We start from the raw sequence: 12,353 nt of genomic DNA, 5'->3' as shown, positions 1-12,353 counted from the left end.
AAGAGAGAGGGCACACAGGTTAGACGAGGAGGATCCAAAAACATAAACTGTAGAGAAAGTTGAGAATATTAGAGATTTCAGTTATATACTTTCATGGGCCAAATTTGTTTTCTGTGTTGACATCTTATATATGTATGAATAATATTACTGATGCAAGAGCTAGGATTTAACACATGATGTTATCAGCATGCTATTAAAGTAACTGTTTTGTGTGCAAATGCAAAATGAAGCCCATGTAACTCTTCTACTCTGCGATACTCTACCATGAACTACATTCAGAATCAGTATCTGCAGTGTATTTTCCCATCAGCCTGACTATTTGATTCAATTATGGGGGCAGGACACTACCTTTGCATATGGTTCACAGTGACTTTCCTCTCTCTCTCTCTCTCTCTCTCTCTCTCTCTCGCTCGCTCGCTCTTTCTCTCTCTCTCTCTCTCTCTCTCTCTCTCTCTCTCTTGCTTTTTTTATTACATTTTACTTTTACCATCAGTCTCACTAAAAGCAGACATTATGGCTTTCTGAGCGGTACGAACTTTAAAAGCTCGGAGTCCTCCTGGTTGTCCTTGGTAGGAGTTTTAATTCCACTTTTCTTGGCACGCGGGCACCCAGAGAGACTGAAAACAGAAAGTATGGAGTTGATAACATAGGGTTGAAAAAAGGTCTCGTAAAGTGATTGCTTGATAAAGGGAGAGAACAATATAAGGAAGAATAATTTCACAGAGGTTGTTCAACCAAATGACACACCAAATCAACTCAAAACGCCTAGTATGGCCGTAAATAGGATAATGGAAAGGTGTGGAAATGTGTAAGTATGTGATCCCTGTCTAAGTCTACCATGGACTGTCACTAGGCCTCTCTGACTGACTGTGTGGATGTGTTTTGGTGAGTGAATCTGTGTTTCTGTTTGTCACCTTCTGTGGGAGGCGTAGTTTCCTGTGATGTGACCTGAGCCATCACATCCTGGAGTGGGGCATCTGGGGAAGTGCAGAGTAATGTTGAATATTTAATACAAGGTTAGAGGAAAACACAACATCGTTTCAGAGGTTTTACAGAGGCACGTCTTCAGGAAAAAGATGAGATAAAGTCAGTCATTGACATTGCATTCATTGTTGTGAGTGTTGTTTTATTTTCAGTTCACTCAAGCTCTTTGCCATTTAAATTGCCATTTTTGTCTATGGTGGGTGGTGTACAGCTTAATTTCTAGTAAAGAACTACATTTACAATGTAATTAAATGTTCAGTCCACATTTACAAGAACCGGTTGAAGTGAAAACAAGCACAGTCCAAGCCAGATTAAGAAAAAAATACACCATGACTGATGTAGCAGCAGCACAGGCAGCAGACAGCAACACAAGACAAGATCACTTCAGCAAAATGAAGCATTGTGGTGCTGAACAGTGTCAGTGTCAGGAGCAGTGCACTGAAGTGGCAGTGAAAAGACAGTGAAGGTGCAGAGCAGACATACTTGAGTTCAGGGGTGTGGGCCGCCATGAGGGACCGAAGGCTCTTATCAGCGAGAGGACACCCAGACAGACTGAGAGAGAGAAGAAAGAGTGAAGCAAAGGCAGAAGAAGAGAGGAAGGAAACAGGGGGCGAGTAAAAGCGAGTGTGAGGGGGATTGAAAGGAGAGAGGAGAAAGACGTGAGTGAAGGGAAATCAAGAATGCAAGGCATACCAAGGTCATTTAAGAAGAAGAGGACAGACGGCAAGAGGTAAATTACTGATGCATATCAAAGTCAATGATTGTCTTTGCTTCCTAGGCTCACGCTACATTATTGCCTCTGGTATGTCAGGATCAAATAAAATATTTGAATTAGTTGTGGGGTGTCTGCTTTGAACCCTCTCAGTCTAAATAGAGCTAACATTTCATATAATAGTTTCTAGCATACTCTAATGCCCAAGTGTGTCTGCGATGATGCATACCTGCGATGGGACGCATAGTTTCCAGTGATGTGACCACTGCCATCACAGCCAGGTGTAGGGCAGCTGGGGAGGGTGCGGTGCATAGAGGAGAAAGACAGACAGACAGATGCAGAGTTAGACAGGGGACAGGAGGATTGAATTTGGATACGGACATTCATGATCTCTGGGGCAACTGTGCCAGCATTGCTGAGCCCTTTGTTTTCAATCTGGTGCCATCATTTTGTTTTGCTTTTTGTTTATAGTGCTAATTAGAAAACGCAGTTACCATTCTAAAAAAACGTATTAACCACATTAAACCGGTCAACATGGTGAACATTATTCCTACTTGACATCAACACGTTAGCGTGGTCACTGTAAGCATTTTAGCATGCTGGTGTTAGCATTTAGCTCAAAGCACAACAGCCTCACAGAGCCATGAGTGTGGCTGTACAGTCACTGATACACTGATACTTACGAAAGCAGCTCTTTCTTGCTATCCTTGGGCTGGAACTTGACCTTGAAGCTTGGGGTTGTAACCTCTCCTGGGTACTTCCTTTCCTCTAGACAGTCCTGCATGTCACAGTCCTCTGGGTCAGATGAGATGAACGACTGGCCTGTGTGCTCCATCTGTAAAGTCAAGAAGAAGTATGCTTACTTTATTGTATCTTATTTTTTCACTCTGTTGTTATTTTTTTTTTCTAAACACAGGCCTGAATTTGGAACACATGCAACAACATGGAGAGGTGTCAGAGTAAGAGGGCTGTCCCGTTTGAGGTGCCTGGAACGGGTAAGGGTCTGGTGCCTTGCTCAAGGGTACCATGGCAGTGCTCAGGAGGTAAATTGGCATCAATTTTTTTTTTCACCTGAGAATCAGCTGTTCATATCTACAGAGGTTGTGGTTTCTCTTTCAAGGAGTCCACCATCTTGCACCCCATGTTTTCACAGTAGCCCAGAAGGGTAAAGTAAAACACTGGCTCTACAGAGGACATTTTGCTTTTTACGTGTTTTAGCAGCCATCATAGGGGAGGGGAGACGAGTAGTGTTTAGTTGGTTGCAATCTGCCACCTCGCCACTAGATGTCATTAAATCCTACACACTGGACCTTTAGCTAATAATAACTGTCTTAGATAATTTATGATTTCTTGCTATGATTTGTGTATTTGTATAGAAGCAAAGAAACCTTGAAAACCACCATGTGCACACAAGACTCTACTCTGATCCCTTTTTATTCTTTAGTAGACAAGTGATGCAGAGTGTCCTCATAAAAAATTTACACTCAAAGCCCTTTATATTTCTTTTGAAAAAGTTCAAAGGAGTACAAATTAGCATATGCCAAAGTCAGGATGGTGCAATGCACCTGACACACCACCTCTTCTACACAGTGCAATGTTTTAACTGTACAGTAACTCCCGCATTTCAGTGAAATAAATGGTGAAGACAAAATGGTGTAAACATGTGTGTGTATCTATTCAAAGCCTCAGGGGAAATTTGGTTTGTTATTATTTATGTTGCAACACTTCCTCTGTGACTATTGTCACAGGAAATATTGCATGTTTGGAACTTGTTCATCTAAATGCACTGACCTCATCCATTTCCTCCTCCCTTTGGCGGTTGGGTTTGGTGTAATCCAGAGGTCCCTCCCACTCCTCCTGCTTGTAGTTGTGTAAGTTTGGTGATGTCATCCCGCTGCTCCCACCTTGATGAAGCGAGGAAGAAGATGAGGAGGAAGGGTCTGGGGAGCGAACTCCGGGGCTGGTGCCAGATAGACTGCCCTCTCGTTTAATGGGCTTCTTCATACTCAGGTCCAGGGTGCCGTTCTCATCCACCTCAATGTCCATTTCCTGGGGAGAACACATCAGATATCTGCTTATCATACAATCCAATCTTTGCACAAAAGTTGCTTGAAATAGATTCAATTGCACAAATACAGAAAGTGAAACATACACATAAACCAATTTATTTATATCTATATTTTTCACTGTTTATATAAGAAGGCATTTCTGGTTATATGTATCTAATACTACCAGGCTCCACACACATTTGGTGACTGGGAGAAAATGAACAGAGACACAAAGCTCACTAATGCAATATAATACAAATGACTACTGCAGTCTCCTCTGGTGTACTTACATGTGAGAGGCAGTTCTTATGATTGTGATTCATCTAATTATGTTCTTGAGCAAATTCTGTTGTTGTGCTACAAATACATTACATACTTGCATTTTCCCAAAACATAACTTAATATAACCCACAATCACATTCAGGGAGGAATTTTGCCTTAGATTATACTCAGCTTTATTGTGGTGAATAATTTCATTTCTTCCTGTTTCCACTCTTCAACCTTTACCTGCTCGTAAATGTTCCCTCAAGCTTGTACCAAACATTTATACAATCATACACCTTTTGGGAGAACGCCCCCTTTATCGCTTTAGCATGCTAGTAATGATAACTTATGTACTCTGCAAATTTTTGCCAACAGCACCACCAGCATGGTACATCTCTCGTGCTCTATTATAGTGCTGGCAGGTGAACAGACACAGAAGGGTGCAGCGAGCCATGTTTGCAGCATTCATCTAAAATGGCGCTCCTATCAGCTGGTCAAGGGCCAGAAAAATCAAAGGGTTAGGAGAAGAGGCGAAAAAAAAGTGGGAAGAGTTCCCAGAGCCTGGTTGATGAGCTCAGTGTTCCAGTGTTTCAATATTGGATTTCAACTGCCTCCAACTCTGATTCCAGATCAGTCCCTGGTTGATCTGCACTGTAATTCTGCGCAGCTATGGCCCGCTCTTGAATCGGTGCCTTGCTGAACAACACCTTGCTCTTCTGTGCTGCCAGAGACATTAATCTTCACTTTTTATCTTCCTAAAACCATGTCAGGAAATCGGAAAAATGATGAAGCAGTCACTTTCTCTCCTCTGTGAGGCAAACAGGCTTTTAAAAATCACAATATGGGGGAAAGTGGTGCTCCAATTACACCTCCTGTGCACAGAGAGGGGAAAGAGGAAGTGAGTGAGAGATAGCGAGGTATAGACAGAGACAGAAAGGGAATCAGTTAGACTTGCATAGGGAGGAAGAGAGGGAGATAAAAGAGGGTAAAAAGAGATGTGAAAGAAAATGAAAGAAAGTGTGGCGGGGGTGGAGAAAGAGAGTGGGAGATCTGTCCGGCAGATAATGAAAAAAGGCTACCTGGTGGAAAAGTAATCCAGGGAACTGGCAGTCAGCCAAATTCAATAACAACATGAAAAGTGTGTGGGATAGAGGGATGAAAGGATGAAGGAGGACGAGAAAGGTGATGCAACTGCATCTCAACAGCATCCTGTTGCTGTAAGCCAATGTCTCCTGATGATAAATTCATGCAGTTTATGGGGGGACAAAAAAATGAGAAGAGGAGAGGAGAGGAGAGGAGAGGAGAGGAGAGGAGAGGAGAGGAGAGGAGAGGAGAGGCACACCCACCACTACCTCCCCCTCTCATCGCACCTGCTGTGGCCTGCCATGTTTCAATCTGCACCACAATCAGCTAATAATCTCCTTCTCCAACTGCTACAGTACATACATCAGTGGCATCACCCACACAAGAACAATTCATTCCATTTTTCTAAGAGCACCTAAGAACTGTTTGAGGGGGTATTTCTTCACATATTGTTGCTTTCTATTTACAGTCCTGGATAAGAGTGAATTAACATGAAGAAACAGAGAAATGGATGATTGTGGTGTGTTTACTTTGTTTTGGGGTTTGGTGCTGAGGTTTTCCGGTTTCTCCCAGCAGCGCGTGGACAGGTTCAGGATGGCAGTGGCGGCCATGTGAGCGGCCTCAGCATCATGGGAGTAGTCATAGGCCAGGGAGGAGCTCTTCCCATAAGCATGGAGACTGAGGCTGGGTGATGGTGACTTGGGGAATGAGGGCTTAGCTGTAGCAGAGAAAAAAAGTCCACTTTAGGCCAGGTGATTCTAGAAATAGGATACAACAGACTGGACGATACAGATGAGAAGGGTATATTGTACAAGACTTTGTTGGGAGAGAGTTTAACAAAATTAAAGAAGAAAATATGCTTATTTTTCTTTTTTATACAAAGCAATATACTATAATAAAACATAATATAATATATAGCAAGAGCCAGGAGCTGCTGTATTTGGTTTAGTACAAAGACAGGAAGCAGGTTCAAACAGGTAGCCTGGCTCTGTTGAAAGGTTGTAGAAAATCTAGCAGCACCTCTCAGTTTTATCCTTTGTTTCATCTGTTCAAAAAGCAAACAGTCCAAATGAGTTTAGCTTATTTAACTAGCCTGGCACATAACTCCCTATAAAACCACAAGTTGTTTTTATATGGTAAAATTACACGAACAAGACCGTTAATCAGCCTCAGAGATGATGTTAGTTGGACTGAGTTACCTTTGGACAGAGGCACGCTAAACTAAATTAACCAAGCACTAGCTCATGAAGCACAACGCTATCTTTGTACACTATGATTTTAGCACAGATTTCTCTATTTGTACACATTACAAAAACAACATATGTTAACTGTTTCCTGGCTGTCGTTTCATATTCAATAAACAGTTGAGTGAGTGGTATCAAACCTATGATCTTACTTTATGGTAACATTTTACATCATTAATACACGGTAAATGAATAGTTAATTAACTGTTAACAACACTGAAACTTGTATAAACCAGTTAAAAGTTGTAAAGGTTGATAAATATCAATTGCAACTTAATCAGCATCCAAATAATGTTTATAGTTTACAATAACAATTACTTAATAATTGGTTTATAAAGCATCTCATTGTTCAAAGGTAATCAATTAGCTATTCATTTCCCACTGATTAGCAATCATTGTTGAAAAGTGTTAGCAGCATGATATTTTACCTAAATGTTGAACTGTTCCTTTAATAAAACAACAAACAGTTGAGTATATTAAAAGCAAGCCTTAATCGACACACCACATCCCAGCCAGAACTGCACAACAGAACCCAGTGTGCCTCTCTTACTTTTGAAGGCTTTGGGTGAAGTTTCGCTGGTGGGCATCTTTGGAGCAAGCATGCGCTTCCCGAACACTTGAGCATCGAAGCTTGCATAATCGAAGGACACCTTGGAGTACTTCTCCAGTTCCCTGGCCAGGTTGGCGCGAGGTGTAGTTGGTGCCATGTTGGGCCTGTAGCTGCCATACTGAGGCATCTCCAGCTGCTTCACAAAGCACATGGGCCTATGAGGAGAAGGAGAGGACGTCAGGGTGGGGCTGGCTGGGGGGGTAAAGAGGGGTGCACTTTGGGATTAAGAAGAAATAAAGCAGGAAGTAGAATGGAACAGAATAGGCAGGGAGAGGTGGTGCATAAAAGAGGATCGACACAATAAAGAGTCACACAATAAACATAAAAAACAAATAGAGAGAAGAGAAAAAGAGAATAAGAGAACAAGAGAATGAGGGAGGGAGGTAGAGTGACATAGAGAGAATAAAGATAGGGGCAACAGTGTACTTAGCAGGAGTGCAGCAGGATTAAAAGCTCTCTTATCAGCAGAGGGCACATTTGCATGTTGTACAGCATGGAATTTATGAGCTTTAAGCCCTCTCGTTTTCCTGGAGAGCCTGGGCTTTTGTCAGACCTGTTGGCGTAAATCCACTGATAGACCAGGGAGAGGCAGAGGGGCGGGGGAAGACAGAAAGACGAGAGGAGGAGGAGAAAAGAGTGGCAAAGAAAGAAGGGGAGTGGTGAAAGAGGGAAGCGGGGTGGGGGTAGGGGAGAGAGGCAGGGGGAGTGCAGTCACCCTCATCTTTTTCACTGAAGCCCATGTCACAGTCTCTGGTCTCTAACCATACGCTCATTAATAAGCTACATGACCTGGCCTGTAGTCACACTGCTGTCAGGGTGGCCTTCACACAGTTGCACACCAAAAATACAAGCTCCCATCTGGAGGAGGATTTTTATGACAGTGAAAAACTTTCTACCACTGATCACAGGGGATTTCTTCAGTTTTATTTATTCAACATGGATTCCTTTTAGAACATGGATTGCATAAGTAATTATTCAGCCCCATACATACCAGACAACCAAGCGCATTTTAATAACAATCTGAGAGGAGAAAAAAAAAGCAAGCCATGTTTTAGTCCTTGATGCTTTGTCCGACCACTGATGAGGAATTCTTCACGGAAAGCAATTATTTTTCCTACCCCCTCGCAATGCCCCTACAACTTGCATAATTAGCTTATCAGCCGCATTATTAATTAAAATGCCAGTGAGGAAGAGCGCAGACTTAGCATAACATCCAGTGTCTGGCTTGTGTTAATTATCATTCTTCTAACCATGATCATGGTGCCTGACCGGTTGGAGAGATGAATGGAGATAAGGAAATATCAGTGTTTGAGAGGACCGTAATGATCGAACAGCTGGACTGAATGTTTCAGGACAAGAATTCAAAGGCTAGCTTTACCTCTCCTCAGAGGCACTATAACCAAGTGCTTGTCTCTGTGTGGCCCAGGAGTAAACTAGCTAATCGTGAGAAAGACTGAGCTGTGCTGGACTCTGATTGGAGGAGACAGCTTTCATGTGGGGTAAACATTCATTTTGCCCAGAATGCCATGTCACCATCCCATCTACAGACCACAAGAACCAACAAATGGCATTAAAGTGTTATCACATAAGGTGAAAATAAAACTGAGTATATCAATTATAAAAACAATTTGACAAACAATTAAAATGGAAGCTTATCCAGAAGCTTTATACTTTTCTTCAGACTAGGCAAGGACCGGTGGTTAGCTAGCTAACATGTATATACTAGCTAGCTGAAGCTAACTTTAACATATAACTACAGCACCATGGTTTGTTTGATTGATGATTGGTAATCATCCATATACTGCACACTGCTGTACACCACTTTATGCACTCTTGTATTAATAGCTGAAGCTTTTCAGCTGGAAAGATAACACTAACAATGTTAGTTAGCTGATACTTTTTGACATTATGACAAATGTCTAGGATACAGCAGTTAAATCCAAGACTTATTTCCAATGCCTGTCTTGCTGCAGAAAAAAGAAGGGCTCGTAAAAAACAAAGACCTTCTATTGTGCCGATGGCACCACTGTTTGAGTTAGAGGTCATTGGAGGTTGATACTTTAACTTTCTAATTTCAGTTTAATATTCCAGCAACTAACACAGGTGATGGAAGACAATCTTCTGGTGATAAACGTACAGTGCATGCAAACAGAAAGTTACTATTGAAAGAGGTTTGTTTGCGGTATATTACATTTATAAAAGCCTTACTCTGAAGAAAAAAAAGAAAAATGTTGTGTGTATATGATTGCAGACTTTTTTATTACCAACCTCAACACTCTGTCATTAGGACAGCCTTTGAGGAGCTCACTGCCTGGCTGAGAGAGATGTGGCTTATCTTGGCCCTTGGACAGCTTCTCTGCAGCAGCAATGGGACATCCAGAAAGACTGGGGAGTGAAGGAAGAGGAGGAAGATCAACGTAAACACAATGTAAATCTGAAAATACATAACGGAAATACAAAACCTGTGCATAACACTGTCATGCACAGAAACGCAGGTGTTCAAACACAAATACAGATCTACACATATACTGTACTATGATAACATGTTCATGAATACCTGCGGTGGGTGTTACGGTTGCTGTTAACATGGCCCTGACCGGTGCAGCCAGGAGTTGGACACTTCAACACATTCTCATGCATGGCTAGAACTGGAGAAAAGACAGAGTATATACACACACACAGACAGACATACGCACACACACACACACACACACACATTGATTAATTGAAACAATTCAAAAAATGTTTTTTATGTAAGAGACTGTAACAAAAAAAAAGATTTAAATCAGTCACAGTCACAGTTATACATGTTTGAGGGTGGATGTGTAACTTTCCATCAAAGGGGCCTCTTCTCAGAGTCAACAGTCTGTCAAACAGTGTATTATTAAATATCAAAGAGGAGTTATCACCATTGGTAAATGGTTTAAGTCCAGATGGAGGGGGAACACTCTTCTATGTTTCCATTTAAAATAACATCTAAATCTGCAATTATAAAAATTACACAGACTGTCCCCAGCTCACCCACATAAATTTGTGTTCCCTACCATCAGCAAAAAGAATGAAACCAAACCCTCCCCACTCCCCTCCTAATAACTGTTGGACAGTGCTTATGTCCATCTTCCAAGCTGCTGAAGAACACTCACTCTCCGGGGGGATCCTGTCCTTGTGCGGACAGCCTGACAGGCTGCGGTGATGGGGGTAAAGACCGGTCACGTGACCTGTCCCATCACACCCAGGGGTGGGACACTTGATCTCCCTCTTCTCAGGCCTACTGCTCTCTGGATAGAGAAGGACAGCAGAGTAGATAGTAGGAGAGCAGGATGAGGAGAGGAGAAACAGTGATGTGATGAGAGGGATGGAGAGAAGGGATGAGAGAAAAGAGCAGAAGGTGGGATGAATAAGGAGGACAAAAGCGAGTGGTTAATGCCATCAGACAGTCTGCTTGGCTGAGCATGAAATCTAGACATATTTCAGACAACTGTATGAAAGCAGCACCATCTGTATCTGCTCCTCATGTCTTATGTATCTCTGTAAATGTGTTTTAAGCATTAGTCTAAATGTGATTTGTGTGTTTCTGTGAATGCTTTCAAGGATGCAACACTATCAAACTATATACTATATAAAATACTGGCATTTTGTCCAACGTTGACATGAAAAAAGTCGACCTACTTATCCTGTACAATTTGATGATTTTCAACTCGCTTGCTACACCTGGCTGACACTTTCAAGGCTCTTTTTCAGATCTTGGACAAAACAACACCTGAAAACACATCAGGAAGGAATCATGCCACTTTAATTCACACGCAATCAGTGACTTCTCTCTACTGCTACTGGAGGTAGGCCAGACACTATCGGTGGCACTGGAGAGAGGAAAAAGGAGCGAGAGGATGGTGTGACGCTCTATCTGCCTGCAAATTGAATTTTAACAAGACACGCATCTCCTAATTAATGTTTAGCAGAACAGGAATGTCACTGCAGGAAGAAGCTGAGGCCAAGGAGAGGGCAGCACTACCAGGCATGTAATCACACTACTGCTATACCATGAGGAGCGTGATAAGTGGGCAGCGTGCCAACTGTCAAACACAAGGCCTGAACACATGCTGCATGTAAACACTCAGCAGTGAGCGAGGAACAACCTGCGCTCCTCCTCCGTCTCTCGGACGTGTTGTCATCTCTCTCGTGTTCTCGCCCTCACTGTTGTCCCTTGTCGCTCCCTCTTCAAGCACTTCCTCTCAGCTCTTCGAGGAAGTCTATTCAGCTGGAACCACTTCATCAACATTACAGTAGAGATGGGAGGATGGAGACAGCGCTCTGTGTGACTCATCGCTGTTTAATTGGCACACTGTGTTTATTTGCGCACTCGACTTCCTACCTTAAGTTGAGCACACAACACCTTGTGCTGGTTTAGAACACAACTTTCTGTACACTAATCTACATGTGATCACCAATTGTTTCCGTGGAAATTAACATTCAGGTGGTTGGTTACAAATGGAGTCCACCCTCACTACTTACAATACGCCTTTGAACAGATTTCTCATTTACTCTTCTTTGATACTTTTGAGGAAGTCATTACTTTTCTTTCATGACATTATGGTACAACAATTAACTTTCAAACACATGAAACTTCTTTGAGATCGGTAATCCATCAAAGTGAACAGTTGTCACCTTCATTGTAGAATATCAAGTATCATGGGACTCTCCCACTGACACATCTGGTTTAGTTGAGGTCAACTGTGCTATGCTTATTTGCTTTTGTTACTAGTTTTACCACACCGTGAAACCATCACGCGAACCACACCCAAAATGGACCTTCTCTGGGATGGGGCCGAAGCATGGCCGCACTGCGTCCAGGTGGGCTGCAGCGACATCTCACCGACCCCCCCGCTTTCCCTCAAACAAGCCTGTGCTGCGGAAGCGCTTCTATGTGTTTTTAGTTTCTCTCCGGTGTGCCGGTTTGTACTCTGCTGATTCATAATGAAGGCTTTTGTGAGGGGTCTAAAAAAAAGCATGTTTTTAGCTTAATTAGTGGAGCTTTGACAAGCTATTCTTTGATAGTGCTGTGGGGAGAAAGACAATTTACAGCCACTCCTGTGACCCCACTAGTGAAGACATGCACGTCATTAGTTAAAGACACACCTTCAAGGAGGTAGCCCAGGTTTCATAAAATACAAATCCCTGCCATGCATGGCTGAGTCAAACCATGTGCAGGGAAAAGCCCCATCAGATGGTGGAACATCCTTGAATGACCAAAATGTTAGCCCTGCTTGTAGCAGCATGACTTTGTGATGCTAACGAAGCTTTAACAAAATAATTTAATGAAGTGGACTAAATGTTCCTGATGTATTGTCCACCTCAAGCAGCGTTCATTAGTACATGTTGGAGCTCTGCCCTCCCTGCTCTGTTTCTTC

General features: G+C 42.5%; 1 protein-coding gene across 2 annotated transcripts in view; it reads right to left on the bottom strand.

Annotated features, from left to right (window-relative positions):
• myt1b (myelin transcription factor 1b) overlaps positions 1-12,353 on the bottom strand; it is a 115,974-nt gene that overhangs the window by 9,015 nt on the left and 94,606 nt on the right. For both annotated transcript variants that reach the window (XM_037103758.1, XM_037103759.1), the window contains 11 exons: positions 10,089-10,223; positions 9,503-9,593; positions 9,214-9,330; positions 6,886-7,100; positions 5,622-5,809; positions 3,488-3,745; positions 2,380-2,531; positions 1,926-1,988; positions 1,468-1,536; positions 915-977; positions 537-617 (listed from right to left, as the gene is read on the bottom strand). In XM_037103758.1, the coding sequence (XP_036959653.1) occupies positions 537-617; positions 915-977; positions 1,468-1,536; positions 1,926-1,988; positions 2,380-2,531; positions 3,488-3,745; positions 5,622-5,809; positions 6,886-7,100; positions 9,214-9,330; positions 9,503-9,593; positions 10,089-10,223 (1,432 nt within the window). The remainder of the gene's footprint in view (positions 1-536; positions 618-914; positions 978-1,467; positions 1,537-1,925; positions 1,989-2,379; positions 2,532-3,487; positions 3,746-5,621; positions 5,810-6,885; positions 7,101-9,213; positions 9,331-9,502; positions 9,594-10,088; positions 10,224-12,353) is intronic.

Source organism: Acanthopagrus latus, chromosome 7 (assembly GCF_904848185.1).
Source record: "Acanthopagrus latus isolate v.2019 chromosome 7, fAcaLat1.1, whole genome shotgun sequence".
Lineage (NCBI taxonomy): Eukaryota > Metazoa > Chordata > Actinopteri > Spariformes > Sparidae > Acanthopagrus > Acanthopagrus latus.
The sequence above is the reverse complement of the archived record's forward strand: the minus strand, read 5'-3'. Positions and strand labels throughout refer to the sequence as shown.